Source organism: Camelus bactrianus, chromosome 23, assembly GCF_048773025.1.
Source record: "Camelus bactrianus isolate YW-2024 breed Bactrian camel chromosome 23, ASM4877302v1, whole genome shotgun sequence".
NCBI lineage: Eukaryota > Metazoa > Chordata > Mammalia > Artiodactyla > Camelidae > Camelus > Camelus bactrianus.
Window position 1 is genome coordinate 3611137 of NC_133561.1, and position 21778 is coordinate 3632914.

The following is a 21778-nucleotide window of genomic DNA, read 5'->3' on the forward strand; positions in this document are numbered from 1 at the left end:
AAATGTTGTATTTCTAAGGTATTACTGCTCACTTTATTTTTTATCATCAACATTTTAGAAAGTAATTTGGAAAATTGTTACTATTTCAAAAATAAATAGGATGCCCCACTAGTTGGAAATTAAGCTGAAGAGAATTATGAGATTTAGGAAATCTGTCTTCATGTGAATATTGTTAGAACAATGACAAAATAACTCTCGCAGAAGAAAGCAGTAAGAATTGACATCTGGGAAAGTTACACCCATTAGAATAGTCATTACTTGGAGAGCAAATTTTGACCTATATTGGTTAACTGTCTTTAAATAATTTAACTCATTAGATTGTAAAAAACAATATACTCTGAGACAGGTCAGTGTGTTTACCTGTTTCAGACAAGAGGGTGGGTCACAGCAAGTAGACTGCTAACGGTTTGTCTGGAGTTTGAGTTTGTATAGGTTGATCCTCAGACTTGTCCCCACACACCGGACCGTGGTCCCGCTCGTGTAAACGTGATGTGCTTGTAATGAGGAACTCTTAAAATTTAGTATAGAAGCTTAGTCTGCATTCTGATCTTGTTAGAGAAATAATCAGTATGACCTATTTGACTTAAATGAGGATTGTCAGCACTGTTTTAAAAACTCATTTTCATGTTATATAGAACATTATTGGAAAACAATTTTCTATTTTCTATTATGAGGGTGCGTAGAAAATATGGTACACACGCTGAAGGGTTCTTGCTTCGTCTCGGCAGGCCACAGTCTGTCCTAGGACAGCTGCACTGAGTGTGAAGCATGTTTAATTACTGCAACATTGGAAAGATCTTATAAAATGCAATCCTCTGAAACACTGTGCATCTTACAGTGAGGCTTTCAAGTATCACACCAAGGACTCGGTTAGTGGTTTTACTGTGATATGAAAAGGAGAAAGATACGGATCGCTCAGATTCACTAAAAATCATCACAAGCCTAAAGAACTAGAGGAAAAAAACCCCCCAAACTCTGATTTTTAGATAGCTGCATTCGAGTGAGCTAAGTAATTTGGAATAAATTTCAGAAAGTAATTGGCTTTTTCAGAGAATTATTAAAGTCAGCTTAAAAATTCAAGTATATAAACAAATTTAACTCTTACAACCAAGCACATAAGTCAATAGGTATGTTTAACTCATTGGCTGTTTCCTCTAATCTAACATGAAGGTTTAATGTTAAATTGTCATAGTATATGTTACAAAGGAAAAAAAAGACCCCAGAGAATATTGTATCAATCCCGGGTTTGCCACAGCTCTGCTAAAATCCTCATCGTGTTCAACAGTGCACGATGTCCCCAGCAGGTTTCTAGAGTGTCCAGGTGAGAAGGGTAACACGCCTTCACTCAGGTGCTGGGGTCACTTAGAGAAGCCTGTTTGTTGTTGTTTACTAGAGTGGACTCCAGGAGACACATCCTGCTCTCAGTTTGCCCCCGGGGGATGCGGGCATCTGGGTGGCTCTGCCCGTCCACGCAGCCTGGCGCCAGGCGGAGCCGGGGCAGGCACTCAGTCCTTGGCCTGGAACAGCAGTGTGATCACATTTCTTTTTATCTTTTGCAATGGAGGCTGCTTTTAAAGGCCCTGTTTAGAGTTAACTTCCTAGAATGCTTTATAAGGGAATTTCCATCTGACTTTCGAAGTAATGAAAGGAAGAACCCGGAAGCAGGCTTAATGGGCACCTCTTGGGCTCCAAGTGCGACTTGTTATTTCCTTTCCCTGGAGGCGAGGCCGGGTTGCAGTGGCGGCCCCTGGCCCCTGCACGTGACCTGAGGGTCCGTGGGAGTCTCCGCTCTCCTCAACACTTATTCCCAGAGATGGGATTGTTTACAAAAAGGCTTTCTGTTTGTAAGTAAATTAGTAACAGATTCTGCTGTTTTTTTAAATGCAAACTTTAAATACAAAAGCAAAACAAAACGGAAATTTAAAAAACTCAAATTTTGATTATATTGGGCCTCCAAACATCTAAAAGATCTTCGTGCTCTTCTGTGGGCTGCGTGGGAGACTGAGCCTCCCGCTGCAGAGACCCTCCGTGGGGCCTCCCAGTGTCTCTGCACCTCGGCCAGTTTAAAGCTGATTTATAGTTTGTTACTCAGTAATTTTAAGTGCTCATGAATTTCCTTGGCTTCCTCATGGCTTTTCATTTCCACCTAAATTACCTGGTCTTTCTCCTAATGTCTTTTTTCCCCACATCATCTTAATAATGTCCTTCTCTCTCTTCTTACTGCTAATGTGTGCGTGTATTTTAATGTAAAGACCTGATTTTGGCTTTAAAATTATTTAAAACTGTCTTTCTTGTTTTTTAAGTTCTTGACTTTTCCATATTTGAGAGACTTTTGTGTGTGCATGATACTCTATTGTGAGCATTGTCACGATACCAGTTCCCAAGTCTTGCTTATACCTTAATGACTTGGTGAACTTCTGAATGAATTATGTTCTTAGACACCATCACAAATAGTCTGATCCAGTTAACAAGAGACATTGGTGTACCTTGGACAGGTTGTTAATTTGTTCATTCATTCATTCATCAAATATTGACCAAGCACCTACTATGTGCTGGATTGTGCTAGGAACGGAGTAAACAGGAAAACATACACGCTGCTGTCCTGGAACTCATATCCTGTTAGTCTGAAGCCAACCACGTGGCCACACCAAGTCACAGGTGTTGCTGGGAGATGGCTGGGTTAACCCAGCCCGGTTAACCAAGCACCAGTCAAAACTTAGGATTTCTGTTACCAAAGAGAAAGAGAGTGGTAGACTGACAGCTATCTCTGCCGGTAGTGAGCTGAGATGAAGATAATTTTAGCCAAGCTGAGATACAATTCTTACCAGTGTACACTCAGATCTGCCTTTTATGGTTCAGCCAAGGTCAACATGTCAAAACATCTGTTTGCAGAGTTGTCCTGAATGGTGAGGATGAGTAAGCCATGCAAGGTGGGAAGAGGAGGAACAGCAGATACAAAGGTCCTGCTTGGCAGGAAGTGGAAAGAAGCCCTGAATCTCTGTAGTCAGATGAACAAAAGAGAGGCTTACGCCAGGTGAGGTTGTCCAGACAGGCAGGCGTGAGATTGTAAAAGAGCTGTGGTTCTTGTTGAGGACCTTTGGACTCCATTGGAAACTCAAAGGAGATTTTGAGCAGAGGAATAGCAGCGTGATCCAGTTTGACTTCTAAAACTATCATCTTGGGTTCTGGGTCCTGAAGACCACTGGGTCTAACGAAGCAGAAATGAAGCAGGAGGGTCAGTCAGGGGACTGTCTGAGGTGTCTAGGTGAGAGCTGAGAGCTGCTTGAACTTGATGGTGGCAGGGATCTGGAGGAAAGTGGACAGATTTGAAATCTCTGTCAGAGGTCGAACTGATGGGGCTTGCTGATGTCCAGCTTGTGGAAGATGAGACAGGGTGACGTGCAGAGGATGTGGATGAGTGGGCGTGATACTGGTATTAGAGACGCTGGCAGGACACTGGGCCTGAGGTGCAGTCAGAGCGGTTTTGAGTGTCTTCGTTTTCAGATGCCTCTGGAGGGGAAGGAGCTGTAGATGACACCGTATTTGTTAGGTTTTGATGGGTAATTTAGGCAAAGAAACCATGTCATGATACCCTCTGTGAGTGAATCGTATGTTTTTCATTTAATAAATGTTAAAGGTTACTGCTTTAATCCTTAAATAGAAGCATGCTAGAAAATTATATTAAGAGGGAAGGGTTAATTTTGTTTCTTAAGAAACTGAACATTAGAAGATTAAAGAAGGGTAGGGATTTAATATCTGATTCATATGATAACCATAACATGTTTCATGGAAGAATGAAAGATTTTAACTTTGTGACTTCTTTCTAGAGCAGATAATTACTTGAAGCAGTAACTTTTCTAAATGTAGGATGTTTCTAGAGTACAGCTTAGTTATGTGAAAGGATATTGAAAAGCATCACAGAGGTGTTTCAGGTCATATAAGTTATGCAGATATTTCTGAACATTTATTTTTACCTTCTGTTCTTTACCGTGGGGTTTCTCTTTGTGATCCTAAAAAATAAAATTAAAATTTCTAAGCTATAATGGGCAATTTATTTTTCCTGAGAAGACACATCTAAAAATCAAGTGAGAGGAAAATCAATCACTTCTCTGAAAACTCAGCTCCTTTGTGTACCCTCCCTCCCTAACCCCCGGTCGGCATAATTGCTTCATTACTGAGGCTGTGTGCACGTGGCTGGCAGTCTTTTAATTTATACCTGTTTGCTGTGTTTACTCATGTAATTCCCTCCTTTTATTCAGAGTCACTTGGTGCCAAGAGGGTGAAAGTGGAGAATCAGTAGTAGTATCACTCGTGTTGCAGTGAACGCCCACTGCGCTCAGACCCAGGGTCTAGTGCCCCCCGCGGACGGCTGCTTACAACCTGAATCCTCCTTGTATGAAAGGAATTTGAACGTTTGATAAGAGCAATGAAATGATATTTGTTCTGAAGTTTCTGTTCACTGTTTAACTTTTTTGGGGGTCTAGTAGGGTGCCTAATTAGACAAAAAATAACTTACTTACAGGCTAAAGAACGTCATAGTAAAATAAAATGTCAGTTTCGAAGTAATCTTTAGCCATTGGAGATTGAAGCTTATTTTCTTGAGAATAAAAAGAGAAAGCAGTTGATACTGTACGATAGGATTGTGTGATGACAGCCATGTGACCAAGGTTTCAGATGCCTTTCCGAATTCAGCTGTATGTGAGTGTGAACTTCAGGATCTCAGAGGAAGAGGTACACTTACTCCATAACTGAACTGGGAAGTTTGGAAATTAAAGCAGCAAATGCTGTTTCCCCAGACCAAGTATTTAAAAAGTGTGGAAGAGACAGCACCATTCTTATAGATAAAAACTGCTAAAAGCTAATTAGCACTGCAAAGGGCAGTGGTAACTGGTGATAATTTGCTCCGGTGATCTGAAAGACAGGAAAATACCAAGGTTGACACAAGTGTTGTCTATCAGAGCCATATCCTTAGATCCAGAGCTATTAAAAACGTCTCATTTTTTACAGGCCATTTTTGAGCACTCGTGGTGCATAGACAAACAGCTCACTCACTTGCCCTTCTGGTTTCCGAAAAACAGGAACCACCTCAGATCTACTGCCAGTCGAAGCCTGCCTAGAGTAGGTCAAGGGAAAACTCTTCATGCAGTTTGTAAAGGCTGAAATGATTTAGAAACAGGCAAAGGGAAAATGTAACCATATTCCTCGCTAGGCAGTTTTTTAGCCTGTGTGGAGTGAGACAGGATGCTTGTGCGGGTTGGGGCTGTCCAGCAGAAATGCAGCGTGAGCCGCGCCTGCAGTTAAAAACTTGCTAGTAATCATGTTAAAAGGTAAAAAGAAATAGGTGAAATGAATTTTTAATAATATGTTTTATTTAACCCAGTATGTTCAAAATACTCTCATCATGTAATCAATAAAAATTAGGCATTTTTAGCTTTTTTATCGTACTGAGTCTTCAAAATCCCATGTATTTTTCACACTAACACAAGTCTCAGTTCGGACGAGTCGCGTTCCCCGCGCTTGTGTGTGCCGTGGCTGCTGTGTTAGACAGCGAGTTCTGGAGCAGGGGTTTTCCTTTCCTTCCCGTTTTCTGTAGAGCTCTTGAGGGAACTCAGGACTCATCACTCACCAATTTTGAAAGTGAAGGCTACCTATTTATGACTTGGTTAGGAAAGGCTTGTGCCAGGGTGATTAATATCCTGGATAACTTGCACAGCCGTTAAGCAATCCGGGGCTTGGGGTGACAGAGGCTGCGGGGTGGTCTGACTTGCCTCCAGTCTCTGCGAGCACATGGCACGACCGTCCCAGGGCTTCTTGATTTGTGGGGGACTGAACTGTCGATTTCGGGTTTTATAGGAAGATAACACTCGGAGGCATTTTCTTCTGCAGAGCCACAAGGCATGCCGTTTTAAAACGTTATTTTCTTATTTTCTAAAGTAAAATGAAAAAATGAGCCAGTCATTTACTTTTTATAATACTTTGAAAGACTGGAATCATATTCTTTCCCCCATAAGCCTTTTTTGGGGGCAGTAATGAAATACATGTATTGACTTTCATTCCTATTGGGTTTTCTTTAAAGGCACTTGAAACTTAAAATAGCAGGATTTAGGATAACGGGCATTAAGGCAGAAGATTCGTTTTTACATCCTTTAGCTGCGTTTATTTTTGAATATGTGGGTTACGTAAAAATGTGCATTTATTGAGGTTAGATTTTAATAATAAAAACTTCCTCTTAAATGAACCCTGGTTTATGCACTTTGTGGGCTAAATGAATTAGGCTCTAAACTTTTATCTGAATCTGCGGAGCTTGGATATAAATTGAAAAGATCACAGCTATGCGGAAAGACCTATACTGCAGAGGCCTTTCTGCATAGATTATGAACATCATAACTCAATAATTTTTTTCAAAACTATGGTTATAATTGGACCCAATGGGGGTCTCTTTCTTTGATCAGATCACAGTAACTGTGACTTTACACTGGAAAATGTCACTACCGTGAAGGTTTATCACCTGTAGAGCTGGCCCTTCCTCTGGTGCTGTGCTCACTTCTCATTAGCAATATTCGAAGTTTAGTTGTTAATTAGGTTGACGCTTCAATTACAGTCTTCATCTACAAGAGAAGTCAGGACTGCCTGTGTAAAGAAATAGACATATTTCTTCTTGCATGTCTATGTAAAGGAGAAATGACCTTATTTTGTTGTTTGGTAGTGTAAGGATGAGACCATGCTCTGATAAGGGGCCATTCCACCCAGAATTTGTCCCATCAGTTTTTTCTTAAGAAAACAGAACTTTTACATGACTTCATATCCCCATGTAAAGCATTGATAAGGAATGTATATGAGCATTGATAGTATTTTTTAAGTATACAGAGTGTAGTTTTTTTATTATGTGTGAAAGGAATTGGTTAAATGACTTGGATGCATAGGAACATATCACATCACCTCCCCCTTAAAAATAAGTTATACTTCGGGAGTCTGATGACATTTAGAAAATATTCATCTAAGTAAAGTCTATCCATAAATAATACGTGTTCTCTAAAGTACACAAAACCTGAAGTTAAAGGATGGAAATGTATAAAAAAGTGTAACAAATTTAGGTGCCTTTTGAAATTATGCAGATTCCTAGATAATAAGTTTTTCTTTGATTTAAAAATATTAACGTATTAATATGAGTACTGGTTCGTAAAGCAATAACATTGATTTCAAATCCTGCATGTGGTTGTGGGAAAAACTGGACAGAACTGGATTGAAATCTCAGTTTTGCCACTTAGTAGCACGTATTGAAGGCAAAATGATTCACATGTTTGAGCCCCTATTTCTTCATTTGTAAACATGAGTACCTTTCGTGAAGACTGAAGATGAGATGGGGCAGTATGTGAGTGCAGAACGCAATTCTCTGCCCTTGGTAGGTTCTCTGTACCTTAACCTCTCTCCCCTCTTCTCCCCTAATAATGGTGAAAACTATTCCAACAAATGATGGGAAAATTGCATATACAAATGAGGCTTCCAAAAATAAAATTAAATAGTAAGTGATCCTGGAGGACCTGTAACGAATAACCTTACCTAGCAGAAATGAACGACACCCAGCCGGCTTCATCCCCAAACAAGGAGACGCGTGTTGTGATTGCTAAAAATCTGCGGGAAAGTGGCTCCCAAGCAGTTTACTGTAAAATAATTAAAGCTTATTTATGTCAAGAGGCCTTGGGAAAAAAGAGAGCATAAACCAATTTGCATTAGCACATTACCGTGGGCCCCTGCCTTTCTTTCAATTAACAGAGCAGCAGGTGCCCTCCACAGCGGCAGAGATAAGCTCCCAGGGAGGAGGATGAGGTTTGGGCTGACCTGCAGACACTGCGGTGTGCCTCCTGATTGGGTTCGTACCTCGCTGTACCAATTTCCGAGGTGTTAATTTAACTGTTCCTCTCCGTCACGCAGGTCTCGGCCCTGAAAAATAAACTGAAGAAGCAATCCACAGCTACGGGAGATGGAGTGGCCAGGGCCTTCCTCAGGGCGCAGGCTGCTTTGTTTGGATCCTACAGAGATGCACTGAGATACAAACCTGTAAGCGCTTTATTTCATCACTCCTTGAGTTTGCTTTTTGTGATTCTTTGGAATGGGCAGAGAAAGAAATGGTTTAATATCACACCCTTTAAAAAGTATCATAAAGATTTTTTAAAATCCCACGTAATATGCTGTCAAACATTACCTTGCATCTCCAGTTTCTTGACTCCCTGGTTTTAGTTCTTTCAGCAATCTTTAGTTAGTGTTTCCCACATTCTTTCCCATATCACCTTGTTTGTGGTGCTAAAATTGGAATACTTACCTCTTCACTAATTAATGAATGGCGTTAATGCATTTTAGAGTAACTCTGCTCAATCTTGTTAAGGTCATTAAGAAATTAGCCAGATGATTGGGTTTATTAGATTAGAGTTTAGAAATGACAAATGTAACACAGAAGTTTAAAATCATTAGCAATCAAAAATTTTGCAGTATTTGGACATTTATTGTCTTGCTAATTCATAAGCCTTTTCTAAGTGGGCTTGTCTATTGAGCATATCCTAGCTCATCTTGCCATTGCTTTTTTGTTTTAATACCCCCCAAATGATTATTACGTAGAATTGTAGCCAAGTAGTTAGATCGTCCAGAAAGGTATAAATCAAAATGTATTTGTTTCTCTCTCTGAACTACTGGTTAAGTGTGTGAGTCTGATTTTATGAAGGCGATTCCAAGGCCCTTTCATGCCCAGGTGAATAAGTTGCAATGGATTAAAAATACTGAATTAGTAATAAGTCGTAAGGCCTGTTATCGCATGGGGATTTCATCACCACCAAGCTGTGTGACCCCAGCCCGTCTCCTTAGTCTCGAGGCTTCCGTCTTCTACTTTGTGAAAGGAGAACTCTTGTACCTTCCCTGCCTGCCTCTCAGGATTGCTGTGTGAGTCCTGCCGTAAACTGTGGAGCGCTGAGTAAGTGTGAATGGGTGAGACGCTTTCTGAAGTGACTTCCATATCAGCAGCTCCCTCCCAGTGGCTTCTCTTCTGTTGCCGAGGAGTAATGAGCTGTCAGGAGAAACCCTCAGACTGACAGGCTTCTGTCTCTAGAAAAGTACACGTCTAATTTGCATGCTGATCTTTTTGAAATATGTGTACATTTAAAAAACATGATCTGGAACTCGTAGTACTGCACATAGTATGCGTTTCTCACGTGGGGGAGTCTCCAAAAATTTTTTACAGTTACAGGGTCTCATTCTTTGAAAGACTGGAAACCAGTCACCCATCCTGCAGTAGGTCATAGTCATTAAAGCTGTTGAACGTCCATTGAAACAAGAATGACTCTGAAAGACAAAATCAGTGATTGATTTTAGTTACCAAATTTTGAGGCAGAGAGGTTGGTTTTAAGTGTACAATACAGGAAGAAAGTTTAAAGTATCACTTTGCTTGAATTTTGCCGCATTTAAATAATTATTGACTTTATTGGCTACCTTTTTCTTTCCCTTTTTAAATTTGCAAAAGCCTTTCGATTTGGGAAGAGCGCACTGAAGGGAACATTTTTATAAAAGATTTAAATGGTCGGTGTTACGTGCCAGTTAAGATTATGAAGATATCCCGTCTTTACCATTTATTACTGTAGTTTTTGTAGCTTAATTTTCTCCCTGTTTGAGCTTAATTGAGCAGACAGGAGTGCAAGATTTCAATGCCTTTGACTTTTTTTTTAAACATCTTTCAGAGCCAGAGTCTCAGTCTCTGTGGGAAAAGATACAATTTTGTCAGAGACTAGCTCTCCTGTTTATTGCTCACATCTTACCAATGTATTGGCTAACTTACTTACATTTTTCCTTTTTGTGTTTGATGGTTTCTTCTTCCTTTTTGACTGCTGGTCCTTTCTGGGAGTTAGGGCACAGTACTTTTGTTCCGTGAGCATCCACGTTTCTTTTGACTCAGCTTTGAATGAAAGCTCAAGTTTTAAAAAGTTTACTGAGTGTATTTAGACACTTTTTCTATATATTTTCAAAATAAATCATTTTGAAGAAGAATTATTTATGTATTGTGTATAAAATATCTGTTGCTGTTGTTTTAGGCGTGATCTTTGCAGATTACCCTGATTCTTCTTTACTGACAGCACATTTGCTTTTTGTTCTGTGCACTCTTTTTGGACGTTTATCTAGTAGCCATGTATCTTTGGTATGTTTTCTAATTGATGTGGAGGAAGGAAGCCAAGTTTAGAAGTCGTGATGATTTCGTGGTTTTGTCTCTTTTCCCCGTGAGTGCACTCCAGTCGCATCCCATAGCTCCTGGACGACGGCTGGAAAGGGCAGGGCTACAAAGTAGCTTTAAATTAATACGGATTTTTTAACTAGACATTACTTTTCAACATGTCATGATTGTTTAGACACGTATGAAAATGAGCCACTGCTTCCCTGCGTTTGACAGAACTGCACCTGTCGGTGAGGTCTGTGACGGACCAGCCCCAGGGCCCTCCCTCCTCCTGCCAGGCAGGGCCCTCACTATGGGCAGGCCGTCTGTGTCTGCTTTTACTTTTTTTTCCTAATCTTTGACCTCAGTTTAGAGAATTCTGCTGGAGGCTCCAAATGCCCAGGCTCCCAGACCCTTGGTTCGTGTGTTCTTTCTTCCTGGCCGTGCTCTTATCTTTCTGGCTTCAGCGGCATCTGGTCTCTTCCTGGTCCTTGAGGCTGTAGTTCATACAGACCCCTTCTTTCTATGGATTGATTATGTTTACTTCCTTTAACACATTCCTCTTCCTTTTTTATATATTACTTATTATAGTTCTTATGTTATTATTTTTGCTGATGTTAATGATTTATCTATTGTTATTAAAACAATAACTGACCATTGGAAGCCCACTGGGTACCACGCACTGAGGGGCCCTTTAAAGAAACTCTCTCATTTGATCTTTACAAGCCTTGAAAATATTACCCTATTCATTTTAAGGATAAGAAAACTAATGCTCATAGACTTTTAAAAACTTGAGTAAGTTTCCCAGCTGGTGACCCGTGGGGCCTGGGTCTGGATCCGTTCCGTCCACAGGCCTGCTCTTGCTCTGTGTGGAGTGGTCCCCCTCCATTCGGCCCTGTTGGCCTATCACATGCTCCTTGAGGTAAGTGTTCTGGACGTGCATGTCTTCTAAATGAAGATGCAGGAAGACACGCAGTGTACGTTTATGTACAGACTGAACGATACAAAATCTTAGGAATTCTCTCAAAAGGAGCACCTGGTGTAGACATCTCACAGTGTGTGTGTAAGCTGGGGAGGCTGTTGTTCCTGCTGTAAGTTCCACGTGTGGCTTTGTCTCCTGGGGTGACTGCCACTGCTCAGACCGCTGCCCTCTTCCGTCCGGTCCCCTGCGGTGGCACTGGGGAGCCAGTCGGATGTCGACTGGGAGGGAAGCCCCTCAGGATGATCTGAATATTCATTTTCAAATACACCTGCTAAATACTGCCAAAGAGTAACTTATTTTATAAAACAAGCACTTAGGACGTCTGAATGGCCACTCCTAACACGCTGCTTTTCTCACAGTGCCCAGCCTCACTCTCTGAGTGACACGCCGGCACGACTGACAAATCAGTTGTACCTGCTCGTAATTACAGAGAAAACGACGAAACTCCTTAAAGTTTCTGGAAAGTGATTTAAATAAAACAATTCTGCTGCTTTTGGATTTTAGCCAGCAGCAAGTTAGCTACGTTTTAAAAATTCAAAAATGGAAGATCAAACTAATGTGCTAAATAAATTTAAGGAAAGTTATAAGGGTGCAGACCCTGAAACCAGATCGCTTGGGGCTGACTCTTCATTCTGTGACAGTGGACGACTTTCGGCAGATTACCCTCTTAGTGCTTTAGTTTCCTCACATGTTAAAAAAAAAGGGGGTAATAATACTTCTTGGGTTATTTAGAGGATAAAATGAGTTCGTATATGTAAGCCACTTAGAACAGTGCCTGGCATATAGGTAACGCTCTCTGTATTAGCTATGATCATTAAAAATGAAGTAAATTTGGTAAGGAAAATTCCTTTCACATAACTAAAGTACCCTCCTTTGATCCTCGAAAAGATGAACATTGTCATAAACATGAGAGCATTTTTAAATGATTACACTAAATAACTAATAAAGGGGCGTCAGTTGTATCTCTGTCTATCATTTATCTCACAAGCTCTGCTTCTAGTGCTAAAGAAATGTTTGAGTTAAAATGTTGCTTAATTTATTCAAAAGCATACACTTTGTTACCCTAAGAGCATGGAAGTGATACTTAAATCTATTCCTCTGAGTATTTAGGATACGATGTCATTTGTTTCAAGCGCTCAAGCTTTTCTGGGCTGCCGTGAATCTTGCTAACGGATAAAAAGGGAATTCTTTTTAAAATAAAGATGAGTTAGTCATCGGGGCCGCTGCTGGAGGAGCTGGAGTTGTCTTTCAGAAATTTTTTCGTATTGGATTCCTTTAAAACATTATCAGTAAGTAATATTTTGCGATTAAGTCCAGGCAACTTAAGTAGAGGATTGACGTTCATAATTTAAATGGCCATTTACTGAATCTTCACCTTAAAGCTGCCATCTAGTACATTTGTAACTGCCAGCTCGTTAGAGATTTTAAAATACAAGCTGGAAAGCTTGTTTACTCATCCCTCTCGGTGTGATGGTGACTGAAGCTCACCCATCACCCGAGCTCGAGTGGATGCCTTTCACTCGGTAGATGGTTTCTACACGAGGGATATCTGCTGTGGATTTGGCGTCCTCATGGAACGTGCTTGCTTTTACAGCACTCTCTCGTTTTTATATCAGCAGGGAGGAAATTTTGCTCAACTTTTTTTAGCAAAAATGTATAAAAGTTGTGCACCACTGGCACGAGGCAGGAGGGCCGGGGACGGGGTAGTGAGGGTTCCGTCTTCACATCACTGGTCGTATGTTTCATAGAATAGAGACTCTTCTTCCTTCAAATCTGGGGAAGAAAAGAAGTATTTTTTTCATAGTATGTGTAACATTAATACATAAATTAATTAATCTTTTAAAGTGTGCAAGTTTGACCAAAGTGCTAAAATCAGCTGTCTAGAAAGATCAATTTCTTTTCCCATCTTAATTTGCAGAATCATAGCCAAATGCAACACTGAAACCTACATTTTTTCAAGACATATCTGATAACTTTAGGAGAAGTTCATATATGTACATAAGATGTTTGCTATTAATAATGACTAAAGTTTATGATTTGAATGAGATTTTTCCATGAATGATTTTCAGCAGTAGGAGAACGTATTCTGTTTGTGGTTCCTCAGCTCTAGGAGTAAACGGGCAGGACCTTCCATAGTCGTAGCAGTGGCACACTTGGAAGAAAAATGCTGTCTAACCCGGGAAAAATCTTTCATTCCTGTTTCCTGTTAGAACCTAAATATATTTTAATATTCCCATGAGAGAGCTGGGAGCAGAATCTCTCAGAGATTTAACAGTTTAAATAAGCCATCGCTGCGCAGACTTTTTTGCTTAGTTTGTTTACATCCTTACATAACAGTGAGTTTGCACGTTAAGTCCGAACGCATTAAGGGAAAGAGTAAGCAGTGTGCCGACACTTCGGGCGGTGTTACATCTGTCTGTACGGCAATACTCTTCCTGATACCGTAACTTTTTTGCACTGTGAACTTTTGCTAAGTCGTGCACCTTAAAGCGTGAAGACTGTCTGTTGTTTTGGACTTTTTTCTTTTTTTTTTGCCAAGTTTCCTGTTCCAGAGGATGATATAGAACCTGAGACATAGCCCTTCTTAAAGACAGTCTAACCTCTTCCAGTCCTCCTTCCCTCTGGGACTGTCTGTCGCTTGCTCCGTTAGCCACTAGGCCTCAGCCGGCCTTCCATTGCCTCGCTGTGGTGCTGCCGCTGATCCGTGCCGTCTCCAGACTCACCAGCCACTTCCTGTCCACATGCCTTTTCCATGTCGGTGTTGTGAAGCTTCCATTTGTTTTCAAAACTAGCTCCCGCTCCCGCGGTGGAGCCACGGTTGCCCCCATGTTAAACCTTCCATCCTGCAGGCGTGCGCTGCTGATTTACGGGCAGCACTGGGCATAAAGCCTCCTCCCTTGGAACAGGACAGTTTCTGAGAAGCATTCAGTCCTAATCCCGGCCTGTAATCAGATCCTCAGTAAATCAGAAGAGCCTCAGCAGAGTTCCTTCTCACCACGCCCTTCAGCTCGACTGGGACTTAAAGGGACTCGCATGGGGAGTCGTTTACTGTCTGCCTCCTAGGACACACCCCCAGGGTGGCAGTGATTGAGATTCTTGTGTGTTAATATATAAAGCTTGACAGCGTTGTTAATCCAGACTTACTTTCTCCTGAGATAAGATTCTAAGATGTGTCTTCCTCATTATCATTAAGACTCGTAGTGAACAAACTGTCAGTTGTAGGAGGTTCAGTTGGAAGCTCTGAGCATGACTGGTGTCATCAAAAATGGGTGGACAGCAAATCTGAGCTTTCTCCTTACTCCTTCTCTTGAAAGATGGCGGCAATTGCTGGAAGATTAATGAGGGCAGGGTACTCCCAGGGTAGTTCTCTTTGGCTAGTGACTAAGTTATGCCTGACCCTTGAGAGAGCACAGGTCAACTTAGCTCCCCTCCCCATCCCTTGCCTGGACACTCTCTGCCCCTGCCCTCCCCGCCCTCCAGCCAAAAGATACTCCTGCTCGGAACAGGACGTCTGAAGTTTTCAGTTGGAGATAGAACTTTTTTTTTTTTAATTGAAGTATGGTCATTTTACTAGGCTGTGTCAGTTTCTGGTGTACAGCACGGTGCTTCAGTCACATATGAACATGCGTATATATTCATTTTTATGCTCTTTTTCACCATAGGTTACTATAAGATATTGAATGTAGTTCCCTGTGCTGTACAGAAGGAACTTGTTGTTTATCTGTTTTATATGTATATTAGTTATTATCTGCAAATCTTGAGCCCCCAGTTTATCCCTTCCCAACCCTTTCTCCCTCTGGTAACCATAAGTTTGTGTTTGAATACAAGACTGTTCTGCAGTATTAATGACAACTTTTAGACAAATCATAGGTGGTAATAAAATCTCTCTCACATGTTTGGGGAAAAATCTATCAAAAAAAAAGCTAAAATTTTCAGTCGTACTGATTTCTTTGTAATAGCAGTGATGTAGCTGGAACTGCCATTAGAGGCAGTGGTTTTGTTTATTTTTAAAACCTGTATTTGCTTTTGAGAAGCCAACGTGTCATATGGAGCAAAACTTAAACTCACTTGCTGTTTCGATTATTCACTCCTAAAATGTTTGTCGGGCTCCCAGTGTGACCGGGTGTGTTGCTGATACAAAACAACAGATCTTTACCTTCGGTGGATTTGCTTGTTTGTTGTTTTCTCCCCATTACATTGTAAGTTCTGTGATAGTGGCAAATAAGGTATGTTTTTGATTATCCAAAATATATTTCTGTAAATTAATCCAATTTTTAAAATAGGTATTTAAAAGTCATTCTGAAGCACTTAACAGTGGCAACAGTCAATACGGAAGTGTGTGATGTTAGTTTTGTTATGGCTCGTTGGCTTCTGGCTGCTGGTGGTACAGGTGACACCAATTAGCAAATTATCTTATTATCTTCTCTAATACTTTATTTGAATTTTATTTTCTCCCCTCTACAGCAAGCTGTCCAAGAGGACTTTTTGTGATGAAGGAAATACTCTGTATCTGTGCTGTCTGATTCAGGAGCCACTAGGCCCTTGTGGCCACTGAGTATTTCAAATGTGACTGGTGTGACTGAGGAACTGAATTTAGCTTTAATTTTAATACATTTAAATTTAAATAGCTCCATGGGACTAATGGCTGCCGCGTGGAACAGCGTGGTTCTGTGGTGTCTTTAACTTCCATCAGACAGTGATTTGCTTGGATTACATAGATTTGGTCGTCTTATTCTGTTCATGCGGGAACCAGTTTTCAGAATTTTACTTACAACTACCTAGAATCAAGGCATTGATGCTTCCTTAAAATTAAATCATAATTAATATTTTTTCAAAGTTTCTTTATTAAGGTAGACAAACTCTTTTTTTCCTTTTTGCTGCAGTGTGAAGATTGCTACAAGGTCTACTATAAGGACCAAATCACTGTCACTAATCTGTTTTCACTTTGATCGTAAAGTCCAGTCACTTATCTTCATCTGTATCGAATGGGCCAAAGGACCCTTCAGGCTGTTGAGGGAAACAGCAGGTGGCAGGGACCCACCAGTGAGGGACGGGCTCTGAAGTCACGCATGGGATCCACGGGACAAGTGGATCTGTGTTTCGAATTAGAGTCCTTGTTACTTGAAGGAGGAACATCTAACAGAGGCTCAGCCACCACAACACATTTGCAAAGTTGTGATTACTTAGCAAATAGGATCAATTAAGGCAGATGCCATGTGGAACTTGTCCCAGAAAGTACCCAGTCCGAATTGTATTTGCAATCGCCAAGAGAATGTGATTGACAACTGTTTAATTAATTTAAAAAGAAATGCATGATCATACTATAAATGGCAAAAATCACGCAGTGGTTTTTATAGTAAGACTATTTTCTAATCAGGATGAAATATAATTGTTGGACTTTTTCAGATGTGTGTGCTGCTTTCAATGCTCTCCACACTCCAAGCCCCTCGAAGTTGGTTCTGTCTTGCACTCCCTTGTGAGCCCCATGCTTCTCTTTAGGTGAACACGTTCTCTCTGCCTTTCTGTTGACATCCTAAAATCCTTTATTTCTCTCCAGGGTGAGCCCATCACCTTTTGCGAGGAGAGCTTTGTAAAGCACCGTTCAAGTGTGATGAAACAGTTCTTGGAAACTGCAGTTAACCTCCAACTTTTTAAGCAGGTAAGAGTGGACCTCTACATTTTGTTCTGTAACGGAAGATTATAGGAATCTAAGAGAAATGTGTAACACGTTTATCACTGTAAAGTGTGTCTAAACTTCATTGTTAAAAAGTTCCTCATCGAAAGCTGTTCAGCCAATGGTCTGAGAGGAGAGGTCCCCCGCCCAGCAGGGTGGCAGCGTGACCGTGTGATGTAAGGTGTCTCAGAAGGGCCGTCCTGGAGGGGTAGACCCATGCGGCAAATGTGCTGCGTTTTTATAGGACCAGTGTAGTCCAGCTTGTGAAAACAATTCATAAATAAGGTACTTTTTAAGCGTTGTTAAGACTTTTCATAATCACAAATTCAAAGTTCAGAAAAAACTTACAGTCATACTGTGCATCTGGACTTCTGGCTCAGCAAATATAATTGTGATTTCAAAAAGCAGCAGCTTCACATGAGAAATCGGGCGGTTTAGATGCCCTGTTTCCTTCCCCGCACTGTGCGACCACAGCGAGTCTCTTCATCCAGGTTAGTGTCCGTTTAAATAATTTAAAGTAAGTTCTTAACACTTACTTTTCTTATTCCACATGACAATTTAAGTGTAAAGTTAGCTCTCTGAATTCGGCGTTCAGTGAAGACCTGCGGTGTGTCATCAGCTGTGCGCAGGGCCAGGGCACAGACGTGAATAACAGCTCAGCAGTGCCTTTGAGAAGCTGGTGGGCTGATAGCAGTTCCTTTGGCTAAGAAGAAAGAGACAAAAACTCAAAATAACCTTCAACTTAGATAAGTAAAGAAGTCAGCATGGTGACCAGTCCAACACTGTTTATCTCTGTTCTGAGGGAGCTTTAAAAATGATGTGAGTGGGAAAAATGCTCTGTGGGGGATATACCTGTCTCCCAGCACGTGAAGGTTTACCCTAGGTTTATCCGATACACAGCTTTAAGGAGCAGAAAGAACCTGGTTTGATGGGTTTCAGGATCAAAGATGTCTTGTGAACTTCCAAGGATGGAGTGGGTTACAGTTGGAGCTCTCGGACCCTCGAGGGCTCCCATATACACTGAAGTCGTTCCCAGGCTGGAACGAGGATCAGGTAATGGTCTGTAAGTGCTGAACGGTCAGCCACACGGTGCAGCCCCACGCCGGTTGTCCAGGGCACGCTTGTTGTGATAAACACTGGTACCCTTTTGTGTTTGTATCCGTCAAGTTCTGCCTCCCACTGTCAAAACTGAGTTGTGCGGATCACATTCTGTGTGGGTCAGGGACTGAACGGGTGGGCAGAATATTTAACTTACTACTTCCCTGTGATCATGAGAGTCTGTAACTAGAGGCTTATCTTTCAGTCAAGTTCACATGGGGTCATTTTTTTACGTAGCTACAAAAGGCATGTGTATCTTGGGAGTCAGGTGGAGTGGGTTACACCAGGGCTTTATCACTTCATAGCTTTTTGTTCGTAAGTATCTGTCTCTTTTTCTACAAAGTAGCAACATCGCCACCTGCCACACAGTTGTGATAAAGTCGATGTGAGTTAACACCTGTGCATTCTCCGGTGACCGTGCGTGACACTTTGTAGAGCTTGTAAATTTCAGGATCTGCCTCGTCCTTAGAGCAATTATGTTAACAAAATATATTCTATGCAGGTTTTTTTAGAAGTATAATTTGGTCAAAAAGCCTAAATGTAAAATATGAAAGTCAAAGTGGAACTGATGGTGTGGACAACTTGGACAGTTTTACATACAACTGACCATGTTCTTGTACTTGATATAATTTTATGAAACTCAAGAAAGTGATACTTGAAGATATCCCTGAAAGGATTTAAAAGGTTCTGTTGACAGAGTTTCACAACTTCTAAAGGTTAGTAAGTTCCAGCAATCTGCTGTACAATATAGGGCCCAGTGTTAGCAAGATAGTATTGTGCACTTAAAATGTGTAAAGAGAGTGAATCTCGTGCTAATGTTCTTACCACAAACAGAAACGCAAAGAGATACAAGGAAACCTTTGGAGCTGATGGATATGTCTGTTACCTGGATTGCTGTGGTGGTAACAGGAGTGTATACATATGTCCCAGCACACCAAGTTGTCTGCATTAATTATGTGCAGTTTTTGGTACAGCAGTCCAACTTCACCAAAGCTTGGGGAAAAAAGGAGGAACAAAATAAGAATCAATTGGTAAAAAGGTATCAACATAGATGAATTCTCAAAGGCACTACTGATTTTTCTGAAAGAATAGAAATATATTTAATAGTACAAATGAGGAGTAGTTATTACTCTGAATTTGTTGTGATCGACTGTGGGTCAAGAACTACCCAGGTCCTCTCTTCATTGGCAGTTCTTATGCATCAAAATTTAGAGCCATGAACCCAGGAGAGACTCATCTAATTTAAAGGTAAGAGTTAAATTCAGCTTTATTTCTGGCAGTGTGGCGGGGAAGGGCCCAGTGCTGACTCACGTACTGAAACCATTTAAAATGCAGGATTCAGAAGATGGTTTGTGGTGAGGGGACAGGAGACAAAGGCCAGTGCTGACCCTCCAAGCTGAGAGGTGTCGCAGGAGACTCAGCGCCCATAAACCTGGGAAGACCCAGCATAAAGGTAAACAGGAAACAGTGGTGCCCCTCCCCGGCTGCGTCTGTGTCTTGGGGATTGTACATCCGAAGCCGAGTTGGGGGGCGAGGAGAAAGCGCTACTGAGAAGCTTCCACACACCAGCTTGCACGGGAACGCGAAGCCTGAACTAATAACTTCCGACTTGCTCTGACGAAACTCGAGCCAAGTGTAAAGAGATTCTGAATGGCTGTTGCCCTTGGGCCCCAGGCAGAAGCAGGCACTCGCCCTCTCTCGAGGGCCTTCATCCAGGCATCAAAGAATTCTCCCAGCTAAAGTCCCAAAGGCAAGTTTCACTGTTTGAAGTCATTAAACATCCAGGGAAACAAATCACGAATGAGAACTGGCAGAAATAGCAGACAGGAAAGACTTCAGATACTGGCATTATCAGAAGCAGACTATAAAACAGCTATGGTTAAGATGTCCAAAGTTATAAAAGACAAGCTTTAAAAATGTTCAGGGCATAAAACCTTTAAAGACTGTGAAGCCAATTTTTAAACATACAGCAAATAAACTTCTGGTAAGGAAGCATGTAATTTAAATTCAAAGAAATTGATGGGTTTAATAGCCCATCAGATCTAACTGAAGAGAGACTTGCTGAACTGGAAGATACATCTGAAAAGGAAATTATCCAGAATGCAGTACAGAGAGGTGAAGAAGCAGAAAATGTGAGAGGTGTGTGGACATGAAGGGTAGAGTGAAAACGTCTGAAATCCTTAGATCAGCTCTCAAGGAGCGGACAGAAGCAGAGGAGAGGGTGCTGAAGGGGCAGGGCCAGGACCAGTGAAACGCAGCACTGTATAGATGTAAGAAATCCCACATCTCGAAACTGAGGAAACTAGAAGAGACCTTCATTCACACAGCGTAGTCAGCTCTAAAATATTTAATAAAGAGGAAATGTAAGAAAAGTAAAAGACAGATTACTTCCAAAGAGCAGCGTACTGACAGGTGACCCCGCACCAGCCGTGGAGTCCGGAGGACACTGCTGTGCCTTCAGTGCTGAGAAAAGTTCCCAGGGCCCTGTGCCAGCGGAAGTGCCCGGTGAGAGTGCCGTGGAAGCATGGCCTACAGAAGTTCAGCTTGCCCTCTGCGTGGCTGTGACGGTGTCTGCTCAGCTGGGCTGCGGCTCCCAGTTACTCAGCTGCTGCCCTGGGTGTTGCTGTGAAGGTGTCTTACATACGTAACTTTCACCCTCAGTCATTTGGCTTTAAACAAGGAAGCGTATCCGGGGTAACCTGGGCGGCCTGTCTGAATCAGGTGGGGGCCTCTGAGGTTTTCCTGGAAGGGAGGCTTCCGCCTGTGGACAGCAGCGTCGTCCCTGCCCCGTGGTTGCAGCTGCCACAGTCTCACCTGCTGCCCGTCCTGGGAACTTCAGGCCTGCCTGGCCAGCCTTCATAGTCACGTCAGCCAGTTCCTTGTAATAAATCTCGGGTGTCTGTCTGTCTGTCCGTCTGTTAAATCTCCTGCTAGTTCTGCGTCTGGGTGAGCCCTGACTATGACATCGGCAGGAGAAAGAAATCCTTAAGGAAGTATTTTCAGAAAGCACTTCAGGGAGAAAGTTTTCTCAGATCTAAGATGGAAGGTCTAGATGCAAGAAGGAAGAAGAGCAAAATAAGTGGAAAATACGTGGATTAGATTTAAACGGCATTTACCGCAAGTCAGGCAGCTTCCTCCACACACTCAGGAATCAAATGGTTCCAATTCAGATTCCAAAAAATTCTTGTTTTGATTATGGCAAAAGGGAGGCACTCTTCAGTTTACTTTGGAAGGAAGGCTGGACAGTCTCAATTCTAAAACCTGGGACAGCATGAGAAGGAAACAATACACGCCAGGCTCACCATGACCACAGGTGCAAAAATTTAAGCAAAATATTTGCAACCGATTCTAACAAGGTATGAACGGTCCTGTTTCACAAGCAGGTTGCCTTTATTTAGAAATTAAATAGGACACCTGTGAATGCGATTCACAACATTAACTGATTATAGGAGAAAAATCCCTCTCAACAGATGCAAACTTTTTCATAATCCTCATGATAAAAGCCAAAAAGGGACAAGATTAAAGGCATTTTCAATAAACATCATACATAATATTAAAACACTTAATATTTAAACACAGAAAAGGTGCCACCTGTTCCCTAATGTGATTTAGCCAAAAAAGAAGTATAAAAATTTAGAAAGGAAGACACCAAACTGACATCATTTTATTACTTTGAGTATAAAGACAAGTTTCTTAGGACATAAAGAAATAGCTAAATAAATATGACTTCATCGAAACGAAGAACTTTCGATCATCAGAAGGCTTCCTGTTTGCAGTTCCCGTGAACCACGCCAGAGTTTAGCATCTAGAATATAAAAAACAAACTTCTACATGT

At 41.5% G+C, this 21778-nt stretch overlaps 1 protein-coding gene across 4 annotated transcripts in view; it reads left to right on the forward strand.

Annotated features, from left to right (window-relative positions):
* The window catches only part of DENND1B (DENN domain containing 1B), a 213106-nt gene that overhangs the window by 142570 nt on the left and 48758 nt on the right, over nt 1–21778 (forward strand). For all 4 annotated transcript variants that reach the window (XM_045517634.2, XM_010956286.3, XM_010956287.3 and 1 more), the window contains 2 exons: nt 7933–8058; nt 16729–16830. In XM_045517634.2, the coding sequence (XP_045373590.2) occupies nt 7933–8058; nt 16729–16830 (228 nt within the window). The remainder of the gene's footprint in view (nt 1–7932; nt 8059–16728; nt 16831–21778) is intronic.